Source organism: Cyprinodon variegatus, unplaced genomic scaffold (genome assembly GCF_000732505.1).
Source record: "Cyprinodon variegatus isolate N-32 unplaced genomic scaffold, C_variegatus-1.0 Scaffold516, whole genome shotgun sequence".
Classification (NCBI taxonomy): Eukaryota; Metazoa; Chordata; class Actinopteri; order Cyprinodontiformes; family Cyprinodontidae; genus Cyprinodon; species Cyprinodon variegatus.
The window spans coordinates 273461-287592 of NW_015150969.1; the positions used below are offsets into that span (position 1 = coordinate 273461).

General features: G+C 32.4%; 2 protein-coding genes across 8 annotated transcripts in view; both read right to left on the reverse strand.

The window, feature by feature from the left end:
- Positions 1 to 2189: 2189 nt before the first annotated feature.
- On the reverse strand, positions 2190 to 11633 carry LOC107094962 (glutamic acid-rich protein-like). Of its 5 annotated transcripts, none has more exons than XM_015390892.1 (16): positions 11579 to 11632; positions 11309 to 11341; positions 11169 to 11204; positions 10741 to 10773; positions 10621 to 10641; positions 10260 to 10301; positions 10032 to 10082; positions 9742 to 9771; positions 9257 to 9301; positions 7837 to 7860; positions 7332 to 7370; positions 5588 to 5623; positions 4313 to 4570; positions 2989 to 3036; positions 2730 to 2777; positions 2190 to 2296 (listed from the first exon to the last, which is right to left on the reverse strand). In XM_015390892.1, exons 1-15 carry the CDS (start codon positions 11607 to 11609, stop codon positions 2767 to 2769), a joined length of 738 nt encoding a protein of 245 aa, XP_015246378.1. In that variant the 5' UTR covers positions 11610 to 11632; the 3' UTR covers positions 2190 to 2296; positions 2730 to 2766. The 5 variants fall into 5 exon arrangements, with proteins under 5 accessions (XP_015246378.1, XP_015246379.1, XP_015246380.1 ...); XM_015390893.1 differs by having other exon boundaries at positions 10741 to 10770; positions 11579 to 11624; XM_015390894.1 differs by lacking the exon at positions 5588 to 5623 and having other exon boundaries at positions 11579 to 11633.
- Positions 11634 to 11653: 20 nt separating this feature from the next.
- LOC107094961 (uncharacterized protein DDB_G0290685-like) overlaps positions 11654 to 14132 on the reverse strand; it is a 14840-nt gene continuing 12361 nt past the window's right edge. For all 3 annotated transcript variants that reach the window (XM_015390889.1, XM_015390891.1, XM_015390888.1), the window contains 4 exons: positions 13110 to 13151; positions 12395 to 12439; positions 12252 to 12287; positions 11654 to 11769 (listed from right to left, as the gene is read on the reverse strand). In XM_015390889.1, the coding sequence (XP_015246375.1) occupies positions 11669 to 11769; positions 12252 to 12287; positions 12395 to 12439; positions 13110 to 13151 (224 nt within the window). In that variant the 3' untranslated portion in view covers positions 11654 to 11668. The remainder of the gene's footprint in view (positions 11770 to 12251; positions 12288 to 12394; positions 12440 to 13109; positions 13152 to 14132) is intronic.

A 14132-nucleotide genomic window follows, 5' to 3' on the forward strand; every position in this document is an offset into this window, starting at 1 on the left:
TTGAGAAATTGAATGTTTAATTGGGGATTGTTTGTTAAAGGAAGTCAGAGAGGGGTAGCCTGAAAAATAACACCCTGCAGCCTACCGAAGGATTTAAAAGCTCTCATTGGTGAGATTAAGCATACCTGTGACAGTGTTTCACAGCTTTGCCTAGAAATCAATCAATCATCTGCATTTAATCCAAAATGCTGCTGGGGTTTTTCTTTGATGTGCTGGCTGTATTCCAAAGATTCCCCAGCATAAACCATGCAGGCCATGCAGTAAGCATAATGCTCCAGTTGCTGCATATCGTGGTTTCACATGTATAACATTACTCTAGAATAATGTTTCAAACCAGATTTTCCTCTCCTTCCCTTAATTATGCTTTTTGAACTAAATTTTCTGTTTTTCTTTTATATATTATTTATTTACAGCTTATTTTGTAGCTGTACAAAACAATTGCCTCGTAGTAAAGCAAGAATTTGAAACTCAATGCCATTTCTGACATATTGAACTAAAAAAGCTTCCTGGATCAGAAGCTAAACGTCTTCAAACTTGGAAACGAAAGTCCAGTGGATTTTTTTTTTTTTTTTTACTATTTTGGAAAGATTTTGAAACACTACACTTCTATCAGGGTTAAAATAGATGCTGTAATTTTTGCTCTTCATCTAAGCGGGACTGTGACTTTCTACATATTGCGGCTGTAGATCTGGAACCAAACTCACAGCTTTTCAAAAGTCAGAAGTTTTCTTCCGCATGGAGCCACAGCTGCCCCAGTGGAGCAGTTTTGAATTGATCTACTGTACTATCCATTGTAGTAAAGATGGGGGCTGTTATTAGTAGAAAATGTCTTTACCAGAAAGAAAATTAATCAATTTGTAAATATGTCAAGATATGTTATTGATGCGGAGGCTTAATGAATATCTCCCCTACTGCCTTATTAAAATAATGCTAGCTCAGTTTTATGGCTTGCAAATGAGTGTATGTAAAGTGTTTTAGTGTATGTAAAGAGTATGCCTATCTGTAAATTAGATGAATGCAGGCTAGTTAGCAGCCCAGAGCCCAGCTAATTAACTAGATAATGTTGGTTTGTTTTCAGTTCTATATTATGCATAGTAATGATAATTATTTATCATTATTATGCATATCCACCATATTTTGGATTTAAAAGTCAATCAGGATCTAAAATTGTTTCAATCAAAGTTAAATTGTGAGTTTAAAGCATTGTCAAATGGGTTTTTAGAGACAATAATACAATAATACATAATACAATAAGTTCATAGTAACTCTTCTCTTTGGAATCCAAATGTGTTAGGGTATGAACAGAGATAATTTGGTAGTGCTTCTGTTTTCAGTAGGATTAAAACACTTACCTCTATCAAGGAAGATGCAGCATTTTTTATTTTGCAACTTTATGTAGTAAAATAAACTTTATGCTGTTGGAAGACTTGCATCTGCTTTGGTCCAAAGAAAATTAAACAGGGTGGTTAAACGTACCCCATCCCAAAAAAAAAGAAAAGTTATTGAAAGGGGAAATCTTGCACAATTCAACAATCTATATCACACACCTATCCGCAGGAATACGTTGGGAGAACTTGCAAAGTCTATCCATCTATGGCGGCCCAAAGCCCAAACCAGATAACTGTAACTTCAAAGCTCTAGATGTGCATCTCTCAGGAAAAGCTTCTCTCTTTAGTTTGCAAGTTTGTCCACTGCAGACATCAGTGAACTCTCTCTACACAAATGAACTAAGACTTGCAATTCTATTTGAAAAATAACCTTCATCTTTGTTTTAATAACTCTGGTACAAAAAGTGCATATTGTTCAACGTCATAAATGTATAAAATACACAAGTGGTCAAAGACAAACACTTTTAAATCAAATATAGATTTTGTAAATAGAATATTTTATTTCAAGAATCCAATGTGGAAAAAAAACTTAGTTTCTAACAGTTCACACTTTATTAGCCATTTTCTGTGTACAGTGAAGGACTGGACATACTTCAAACTTGTAAAAATACGGTAATCATTAATGTCTGTAAAGCAAACGACAGACTGTATGTACACATTAATGTGTGAAATCAGACACACAAAGCAAATCTGAGATAAGTTGCTGGTTTAATATTTCTGCAGACAGACAGGTAAGAAAAAGAGCTAAAATTATAGGGCACCTCAAAATTGGAGGGCAGATATTTTTCTAATATCCCTTTATGAAATAAAAGCAGCCTCAAATCAAAAAGAAAGGAGGAAAGAGACGGCTGAGTTTAGTTGTAGTTTCCATGGCAGCAGTAGTTCACCGTAGGGGCCGGGGGCTCATTCTGTTTGGAAACAAAATCAGAATTCTCATTTACACATCTTTATGTAGTACAGTTTTGCAACTTAAATAAAACCCACAAAACTGGCAAGTCTTTGAAGCTATAGCCAGTTGCTTTGCAAATGAATGCTCCTTAAATTCCTCTTAAAGTTCTAACTTAGATGTTTAAATTTTAGATTAGTCCAACTACCTTAAGATAGTCACACCCAACTGTTTTGTGGGTCTACGACAAACATTTTTTTAATCAATACACAGAAGTTTTTGTGTACATAACTAGAACAGGTAAAAAAAAAAAAAGTACTTTTATATTCAAAGAAATAGGCTCAGTTTTAATTAATTTTAGTTTTCAGGAAAAGCAGCAATTAAATTGTAAAGTAATGATCTATATGATAAACAAAATGTAAAATGTTTTATTGCCTTATCTTAAATAGCTATACCTGGAGTTGGAGGGCTTCCACGGACCAGTCTGTTAATCTATTTTCCAGCTATTAGAAGAAAACACAAATTTACTTTTGCTTGCATAACAAGTGCTGATACATTGTTTTCTTTTTTCTTATAACACAGTAATTTCTTATAATATAAATAAGTTTAGAGAAAAAGCACAAACCAGATTTTTCAAATCAAGGGTTATGTTTAAAGTGATAGATGCAAGTAAAAAAAAAAAATGAAAAAAAAAAATGAAATAAGGAAATATACCATCTGTGGGAGTGGATTCGTCAACCGGGACATTGTCAGAAGTTGGTGCTGCAACAGAAAGAAGTTCCTTTAGCATTACGCATCTATTTTGATTCTTTTGCTTTTAGCTCCTTTAGCTTTTAAATATTTTGCTATGTAAGTATGGTTGTAATATTGTCTGTTTAATTTATTTTCTCTCATGTCTGTGGAGAAGCTTTAAATTATTTGCATAACTGAGACATTAGATCCTCCTGTTATCTTTCAACAAAATATATTTAACCCTCAAATGACCCTCTAAGAGATGCAAACTAAATAAAACTATCATACATGTTAACTGCAAAACATTATAATTTGTTTTGACAGAGGCAGAAGTGTCCATTGCACATTCTTAAGTAATACTATAGCCGAAGAAATCCTAATATTTTTACTTATAAAATGTTGGAACTGAAATGTCTTTATTGTTATTGAGGTTCGGACAACAGAATTACCCTTTTTAGCCAATATGATGGATTCAATATTTAGCCTTAAAACATTTTAATTTCCTAATTCTCTGATTAACCCCTCTTTGAATCTCTGCAGTTCCTCCATCATGAACATACACATCTGGGCAGCTTCTCTGGTCAATGTTCTTCTGGGCTTTTAAATGTCCAATTATTAAAAAGCATTAAAAGACACAAACTATTTCTACTGAGAGCTTTTGCTATATTAAATTTTTCATTCTTCCCAATGATCCGAAGACTCGACAGGCATGGATTATAGTCTATCAGAAGCACAGGGCCACCGGTGTCCAGGCTACCATCACAGGGTCGGGTTCCGTCCCCCGCTGGCTCCCTGCCCCGGTCCGCCGGGGTTCCCGGATCAGCCCCGGAACTGACGGCTCGATACGAGTGCCCGGACTGTTTCGACTACATGCTGCACTGTAGTCGTCCAAAATTCCGGACGATTTTGAAATTCCTCCCAGACATTTTTTTAGGTATGAAAAAGGGTCACCCTACTCAACAATTTCAATGTTTCAGTGAATAAGTGCTTGTTGCTATGATGCGTCTTTGCTCAGCAGCATCACTCGTTGTGAAACAACCAGTCCGCGCACAGGTCATCTAAATACTCATGAGCATACCATAAACGGATGAAAACCTGTCGTTTCATTCTAGAGCTTTTAGGCTTGCATTAGGGCCCATAGAACAGCAAATATGCCATTTTCAGCCCAACCAATGTTACACACCCTATTCAGAGACCAATACTCTTTAAAATCATTCTATGCCACCTTTAAAGGGTGTAAATATGTTTACAAGGCACTTCAAATTCTTTGCAGTAAAGTCTGAATTATCAACCTATCTCTGTTTACCTTCAATGGACTCATCTGAGAAAATGTCCTCCGTTTCCGACATATTGTCAGGGTTGGTTTGGTCTTCGTTGCTGTTATCATTCTGAGAAACCTCCTCCTTCACCTCTTCTTCCTTCTCCCTTTTCACTTCTTCATCCTCCTCCTCTGACTTCTGCAGAGAAGCGTCCTCTGTTATGTCCTCACTCATTGCACCTGTATCCTGTTTATCATCATCATCATCATCGGCATCATCATCATCCTTCAGAGATTTGTCAGATTCTGTGAATTAAACATAATGTTGGGGTTAAAACACAATTTGGTGTTATTTCAAATAAGGCAGCTTCAGAGTTTAGAAGCACTCCCCTGGAGCAGGGGTGTCAAATTTCAGTCATCAAGAGTCAGTGTCCTAAATCTTTTATATGAATCCCTCTTTAGTGGGATTAGCATATGATTCATGTGTGTTAAAGCAGAGATTCCTCTCAAAGTTGAGGAAGGCAGTTTGGTAAAGCTAGCCATTTAAAATTGCTACATTTAAATAATTTTTACAACATGGTAAATGAAAAATAAAAGACAAAATCTGTGATTTGACAGATTTTTTTTCCCATTGCGATTTGTTGTTTATATCTGGTCCTATTAACTGCTATATATATTGTACAAGGCATGCAAAAAAAAAAAAAAAAAAAAAAAAAAAAAAAACACAAAAAACCCCAGGATTAACGAAACGCACTTTGTGCGTTCACAAGAGTAGAAACCTCCATGATTCGGACTTTTGAGGGAAATCAAAAGAAACAATAGATATTTGTATATTTGATAACAACATTTGAATTTTTAAACCTTAATTAAGATGAAAAATCGTTATCCAATGGATAGCTTTTAAGTGCACCAGTCCCAAATCAGCTAACAATAATGACGATAAAAATTGGACCAAAACCACAAAGTATTGCTCTTAGGCTTCCAATGCTTTTCCTTTTTTTGATAATGGTATGTATTTGATGTAGAATACTAACATGCGATTACAATACAACATGTTGAAATAAATTAAACCTTGGAAATTTCCCTTTTTGTAGAGGGGTTTGTTATAAGCAACGAGCAAATCAACTCAGTTCTCGTAACTAAAAAAACTGGTGTAGCAGTATTAGGCTTTGAGTGTGGTTTCAAAAATATAGATGATGTCAGTGGCGATTTTCGAGCAGCTGTAACCCACTGTGTGTATTTCTTTATGGTTACTTTGATGATAAACAGCTAAAAATGTAAAAAAAAAAAAAAAAAAGTAACTCGATAATGACATTGACTCACCGCGAACATCTGCTTTAACCTGATCTTCAAAATCGTCTACAAAAAACAAGGAAAAAAAAAAACAGGCGGAGAAGAGAGATTAGCATTGATAATTAAGAGAAGCTAAAGGCTTAAAGTCCTCACATAGAAAAGGGAAACTTATCTAAACGCTACCAGTTCGCACTAACAACAGCGTGTGTTCACTTTAGATGGTTTTTAGAGTTAGTAAAAAAAAAAAGCTTAAGGTTAAAATTGTTTTTGTTTACAAAACACAGACATGCAAGAAGCTGTTTGAGGCAAGCTGTATTTCCTAGAGGATGTAGAGATATGTCTGCAGTAGATTAAATTATTGGGAGAGAGAAAGAGAGCAAGACTTTGACAGGATAACAGGAAGGCAGAACATAGTAGGGGTGATTTTGGCATGGGTGTTGTGATACAATACATGTCACGATACTTCTGTCACAATACGGTATTAACACGATATTGCAATATCACTATATATTGCAATATTTTCCCAACGATCAAAATTAAATGTATAGATTAAAAAACAACTGCTCTAAATGATAATCAGAAGATATTGATAATATTGTTTTTTTGGTATTCATGTTGTTTGGGGTTTGAGTCAATCCAATTCTTCCACTGTGACTCCCCCAACAACAGATATTGTACTGCGCCGTACAGCAAAAGGACCCCACAAAATTAAAACTCAATTTGCGTTGAAGCTATATTTTCTTGCATTAAAAATCCATTTATCTCTTTTTACTTTCAGTCATATAATTAAACTGCAGCCAGACAGCGAGTCTGGCTACATTTGTCTGACAGAAAGGAACTAAATTAAACTAAACGACAGAATGGCTAAAAAAACATTAATTAATTTTATTGCATCAACATATATTAAAGGTTTGAAAGAGAAATAAGAAAGTCAGTTTTAGCTATGTGCAATAAAAGAGATCCTAATTGACTGATTTTATAAAAGGTTAAGGCTCATGACTAATTTTGGAACTATAGGAGGAGAAATTTAACACTTTTCATTTTATTAAAGCTGGGTTTTTATCACTTCTATTTAACAAACCCAAAGCATGTTGCGGCACATGTTCAAGGCTTTTCTGTTCAACAGTTTTGGTTTTAAAAATGTAATTTATATATTAAGACATAAAGTCTAAAGGAGTATAATGTTAAAAACTTTAAGGGCAGGAATGTGATGTGGTATGTGATCTAAAACACAGAATCTTTAATAGTGTGAAGCATTCTTAAGCTGATGCTAATCTTTTTTTTTTTTTTTTAAGAGGCATTTATTTCCTTTTTAGATTCCATAGCTTTAAACAACCCTAAAAGTTTGAAGTTTTAAAAAATTTTCACGGGGAAGTTCCAGGTAAAGCTATGAGAAACTTTTCTCCCCGTCACACCTGTATTGTTTTTAGATTAGATAGGCTCTGAAGCAATGGCATGCAAGAGAAGGAAGAAGGAAGAAAACCAGCAGGTAACCAGAAGACAAAAACATTTACGGTCAGACTGGCCAACTGTAAAGATAAACATGTTGGACAAGAATGAGACATTAAGTGAATCAAGGATAAACCTGCATGAATGTTAGGCCTAATACAAGAAGTAAACAACGAGGACTAGTAAAGTACTCCTTTGGATTTAATAATTTAATATATAATATATATATCGACTACATATATATCGACTACATGTGACACAAAATATATGCAGAAAGCATTTCAGTTATGGAGGCCTTTGATTAAACAGAATAATGAGTGTTTACCGGTAGGAGCAAACTCTTCAGATGATTCCTCGCTGACGTCTGAAGAAACAACAACAAAAAGTGGTTCTTATGAAATTTCTAACTATATATTAAGCATCTCAGATTTCAAAGTGTTTCAATAAAAGATACAAACTATCAGATTTTACACTGAATTTATAAAAAAAAAACAAATCATTAAACAAAATTATAAAACAAAGCAAATGTATTTGGCTTGGTTACTTTTATAATGTTACTGTTGTGTAGAACTAAAAATATACCTACATTCTATTTAGTTTAAAAATAATAGAAAGTAAAAAAAAAATAATCTGGCACATATATATATTTATATATACATATATATATATATATATATATATATATATATATATATATATATATATATATATATAAACACACATGTAGACTCACACATATATAAACTCAGGCGTCAAGGGGCTAAAAATAGTCTTTTTTTCCAAAAACCATGACAAAGAAGCCAGATGAATAAAATACAAAAACTGGTTACCTTCAAACTCTTCAAAGCTTTCTTCTGTAAAATTAAAATGAAAAATTTCAATATTGTCACTTTACGACAACTTCATGCTTTATAATGCAGCATTGTTCTGTTTTTTGTTTTGTTTTGTAATCTTAATTGGTAGCATATCCATCCTCATTTTAAAACACACATGTACTCAAACTTTATCATGTCTTAACACTAAACATATCAGTTAAACTGACTTGAACAAATGTATACAAAGCTCTTCACATTTACTTTCTCTGTTGAAAAACTAAAATGCAACCCTCTTTATAGCAACAGAAAAAAATCTATACAGAAAAATCGAATCTGTAGTTTGATCATTTTAATACAGTTCAGGAAAAATCTACCAAACCAAATGTTTTATCTTACAAATGCACATGTGCCACTATTAATTTGCCATACAAAAGAATCTTAACAGAAACTTTCTTTATAAACTGCATATTATATATATATATATATATATTATTAAGGTTATTTAGTATATCCTGGAACTACAAACAATTTATTCAAAATATCATGCCTCCTAGGGGAATACATATATGTATCTCGACAACTCCTCAAAATGAAAGAAAAAAACAAAAAGAAACAAGTAAACTATTCAAGGCTACAGAGGCAGCAAACAGGACAGGACCACATTTATGTTGCCAGAGATATTTAAGAGAAATATCTCCACCTTATTGTTGAAGAATAGCAGCAAAAACTAGTTTGTTGGTTTTAACAAAGCTATTTGAACAGCATCAGACGCTATTTGCATTTTAAGTGATTGTTCAGGAAATGTCAGTCCTACCAGCACTACTGTAAACACGTCAATTCATCTAGATGTAAGCCGCATACTTTAAGAGAAAGATTACGATCTTTGGCAACAAGCGAAGCAGGGAAGTTTGGAGTAAATAAAAAACTGTTTAACATGGAAAAGCACATCCTTGAACAAATTACTTAACAGTTCATTTTTCAATTCGTGGCCATTTGTGATGGTATATTTTTTAAATGTAAAGGACTACTGATGGTGTCCTATATTCTCAAATGAAACAATAAAGTTTTATTTTTTGAGGTGATTACATTCTTAATATATCTTTTTGATTGTGGAAATTTCCACTGTCTGACATGTACGCTCAGAAGAAAGCTAAACTGTAAAGTCAATTGCTCGATGCAGAGGGTGAGTTTTCTTAAATAACCAATCGGCATTGGAGAAAAATAGATTACATTATAGCATCTATCCATCTGTTCTTGTCTCTGGATCATTTTGGGCCGTGTACCCAATGGATAGTTTGCCAGCCCATAACAAGGAAACATCCAACCATGAACACAGACGCTCAAACATAAAAGTCATTTAAAGCTACAAATTCACCTAATAACAAAAAGAAGCTAAAACAATAATTAAAAGAAGTATTTATAATCATATTAATACCTTTTGAGTTTTGATCCATATCAGTGTTGACTCGTTCAGAAACAGCTAAAAGAAAAATAAAACATATTTATGACAATTATAATAATATGAATTAAATAATATAGGGAGCTTTTGTTGCAATTAACTATATGTAATCTGCTTTCCATCCCATGAGTTTTACTTAAAGCAAAAAAATAAAAAATGTTATAAATTTTTCTACAGCCTTTTGCTGCTACTCCTGGACCAGTGCTTCTGTGATTTTGCCCAAGTTATTCCAGGCCTGGTTTTGGTGGAGATACGATTATTTTAAAAGTTTCATTTTTTCTCTCCACAAATCATAAATAGCTTATTATCAGTTGGCATTTTGGTGAAACCCAGGATTGAATTACATAATATGTTATTTACTTAAATCTGTTGTGGTTTGTCTGTCTTCTATAGTACATAATGATCACATTAATTGTGAATTGGTAAGACAGAGTCAAACAAACTAATTCAAACAATCTCACCTGCAGGTTCTTCCTCTGTCACCTGGTCATCTTTAGGAAGATTTAAAAAAGAAAAAAGGATTATAAATATTTAAAAATCGTATATTAAAAAACAATCATGAAGTGAAAAACCAGGACTGGATTATATCACGTCGAATTTATTTAAATCTGTTGATGTTTGAATTGAAATGATCTGATGAAATGATTCTGGAAATGAACCACGTTTCTGTCCATTCTAAGGTAAATTGAGATCACATTTATTGTGAATTGGTAAGAGACACTAAAACTGAATTGAATCGCAAAAATTTCACCTTTGGGCTCTTTCTCTGACTCCTCGCTCTCTTCTTCAAAAAGATCCTCTCCTAAAAACAAAAACGAAAGGTGTAAAAAGGCTATAATAAAACTAATTATAATCAAATATATATATATATATATATATATATATATATATATATATATATNTATATATATATATATATATATATATATATATATATATATATATATATATATATATATATATAAAACCATAATAATACCTTCTAAATTGTCCATAACATTGGTGGTTTCTTCAGAAGCAGCTAAAAGAAAAATAGGACTTTATTTATGTAAATATAACCAATTAAAACAAAAGTAATGTATAACACAGTAGATGACATAGATAAAGGCTTCCAAAGGATCTTCTGCAGAAAATAATCATATGTTCTCTGTTGTCCATCCCCGAGATATATACGCAATAAAAACCTTCAAACCAATTGTCATCATGTTAAAAAGGGGAATTTAATTAGATCATTAGGTTTCCGGAAACCAACCGGGTTTGTCTCCCTTCTAAAGAACATAATCATCATATTTTAGTGTTAATTGGCAAGATAAAACTGAACTGAATCCAAACAATCTCACCTTTAGTTTCCTCCTTATCATCTTTAATAGGATGTAAAAAGGAAAGAGAAATATTTAAAATTAGTAAATTAATACAAAAACACCATGAATCTAAAGCTGCATTTTAAAACATACTAATACCTTGTGAGCTTTTATCCGTATCACTGTCTGCTACTGGAGAAAAAACAACAACAAAAAAAATTCATACAAGATAATAAAAAAAAATAATAAATAAAAAACATTATAAAGCATTATGAATGAAATAAGGCTTCTTAAGTAGTTTCTGTAGCACCTAAATTTATATAGCAAATTTTCCAGGAGTTTTGGTATTTTTTGCCTCTCCAGACACAATAAAATGCTTCAAACCAATTGGCATTATGGTACGAAAAGAGGAGTAGATTTGATCATGCTGTATTTATTTTTAATAAATTCAACAATTGAATTGAAAGGACCTAGTTATATTTTCTAGAAATCATTTGGCTTTATCTGGCTTCTAAAGTATGTTAACATCAAATTCATTGTGAATTAGCAAAATACAGTTTAATTGTACTGACTCCAAACAATCTCACCTTCAGGTTCTTCCTCTGTCACCTGGCTGTCATTAACTTTAGAAAAATTCAAAAAAAGATTTGAAACGTGTAAAAATGCTGTTTCACAATAAAGACAACATAAAGCATCATCAAAGAGATTTCTATAACCATAACAATACCCTCTGGGGTTTGGTCCGTATCAGTGTTGCCTCCTTTAGAAACAACAAACAGAAAAATAATACAAGATCAAAACAAAAATAGTATAAAACACAAAATAAAACATCATAGCATGATGAATTAAATTGGATTGTGTGTAAATTATTTTAATTTGTTTGGATTAAAAGGATCTGATGAATTTTTTTTGTTTGTCTTCTGAAGTACAAGGATATCACATTTTATTGTGTCCTGGCAAGATACAATAAAACTGAACTGAATCCAACCTCACCCACCTTCAGGTTCTTCCTCTGAGTTCTCAATCATATCATCTGTAAAAGGAAAAAAGGATTTAAAAGGTGTTTAATTTTTAAAGTGTAAAAGTGTTATATCAAGGCAAAGACAACATAAACTGTATTCAAAGAAATGTCTATAAGCATAACAATACCATTTTGCTCCATGTCAGAGGTAGTTTCTTCAGGAACCACTAAAAGAAAAATAGGACTTTATGTAGTATAATATGTAATATAAGAGAAACAAATAAACATGATGTAAAACAGAGTAGATGACATAGGAAAATACTTCCAACTGAGCTTATGTAGCAGTTAACTTTACATGTGTTATTTCCCTTCTATTTTACTTATTGCGGAAAACAAATAACTTAAACTGTGGGTTTTCCAAAATGAAGACCATAATTTTTGCTGCTACTCTTAGTCCTTCTATGTTTTTCTGTTTTCTGGCTCAGTCATTCCAGGCCTTGTTTTGGTGAAGATGTAATCAATTTAAATGGGGGATTAGGAATGAATTAGATCCTGTGTAATTTATTTAAATCTGAAGATGTCTGAATAGGAATGATCTTATGATTCTGGAAATCAACTGGGTTTTTCTGTCTTCTAACGTAAGTAATGATCACATTTAATGTGAATTGGTAAAATACAGCAAAACTAAACTGAATCCAAACAATCTCACCTTCAGATTGTTGCTCTGACACCTCCCTGTTATCATCTTTAAAGAGATTAGAAAAAAATAATTTTAAATAAAAAAAAAATTCTATATTCAAATACAGACATCACAAAGCAACATCAAAGAGATATCTCTAACCATAACAATACCTTCTGAGTCTTGATCCATTTCACTGTTGGCTTCGGTAGAGAGAACTAAAAGAAAAATATTAAAACATCAGAAAAAAAAAAAGATATAAAACAGGATGGAGGAAATAATATAAGGCTTCTTAATAAACTTCTATAGCAACTATCTATATATACTCTGTTTTCCATCCCATAGATTTTATTTCTGGCTATAAACAAATAGATTTAACTGTATTTCCCCCAAAATTAATGGGTCCTACAGTAGCTCCAGCTGCTACTCCTGGTTAAGTGCTTCTGTGTTTTTTTTGTGTTTTCGGCCCCAGTCGGTCTGAGCCTTGGTTTCAGTGGAGATGTCATGATCTCAAAAGGTAGCTTGTCCTCTTTAGACACAATATATAGCTTCTAACCAATAGGAGTTATGGTGAATATCAGGGATTGGGTGCAATCTTTTTATTCTGACAGTATTTGAAATGGAATCAATCATCTGATGATATTTTCAAGAAATAAACTGGATTTGATTGTCTTCAAAGTAACTTTGAGATTATATTTTGTTGTGAATAGGCAAGATACAGTAAAAATGTATTGATTCTAATTCAATCTCACTCTCTTTATTTTGATCTTCAAAAAGATGTAAATTAAAAAAAAGAAACTCTAAATATGTGCAAATGCTTTATATAAAAAAACAAAACAAAGACAACTTAAAACATTATCAAAGAAATATCTCTAACAATAAAAATACCTGCTGAGATACCATCCATATCAGTGTTGGTCTCTTGAGAATCTAGAAAAAGAAAAATAATACAAGATCAAGGCCTGATCTACACAAAGACAAATAAGCTACATTTACATGAACAGCTTAAAAAAAAGGGGGGGATTAGGAAGCCGATTCTCCAGTACTAGTAGTATGATTTTCCACTCAGCAGGTGTTTTTGGGAATAAAATGTAGTCATTGCTGTGCTGCACCAAGGATGAATTGTAGAGGGAAAATGAACAACTTTAGACTCTAAAGAGAATTTTTAAAAATGGAATTCGAAAAAGGGAGGTAAGGTTAAATCCCCAGATGTTTTTAACATGGCAAAACACTTTTTGTGCACACCTTAGTATTTAGTGTAGGCAAATAATATTTTGTAGGATTGAAAAGGTATTTCTTGCGCATGTTACATTTATTTATTTTTTCAACCATGTCAGTTCCGGGGCTCCGTACATAAAGCATTCTCCATTTGTAAACACAGCTTAAACAACAAAATATTGTTGCAGTTAAACGTAATCCAGTCTGAGTGGATGGGGCCTAAAACCAAAAAATTATAAATATCATAAAGAAAAAAAAAATTCTCAAAGGCACTTCTGTAGCAACTAACTTTTAACTCTGTTCTCTATCCCATTTTATTTTTGGCTATAAACAAATAGCTTTAACTGTATTTTCTCCAATTCGAAGCCCCTACTGTAGCTCCTGCTGTTACTCTTGGTTCATTCTTCTGTTTTTTTTGCTCCTGTCGTTTTCAGTCTGGTTTTGATGGTGATGTCATCAAATTAAATGGGAGTCTTTCCTCTACACACACAATAAAAAGCTTCTAACCGATTGAAATTATGGTGAAAATCAGAGATTGAAGTAGATCAATTGTTATCGTCAGAAAGATTTATAAAAAATAAAAATAAAAATTATTGAAATGTTAAAAAATTATATATTAAAATAAAAACTTAAAGCATAATCAAAGAGATATTTAAAACCACTCTAATACCTTCTGAGTTTTGATCCATATCA

Bases quoted from the DNA above. Each gene is read 5' to 3' on its own strand.
- LOC107094962 (XM_015390892.1), bottom strand. From the start codon at position 11,609: ATGATTGAGAACTCAGAGGAAGAACCTGAAG. The intron at 11,205-11,308 runs GTATTGTTATGG...ATTTTTCTAAAG, and splicing joins TACGGACCAAACCCCAGAGG to TTAATGACAGCCAGGTGACA. The intron at 4,571-5,587 runs GTGAGTCAATGT...TTTAATTCACAG, and splicing joins GGTTAAAGCAGATGTTCGCG to AATCTGACAAATCTCTGAAG.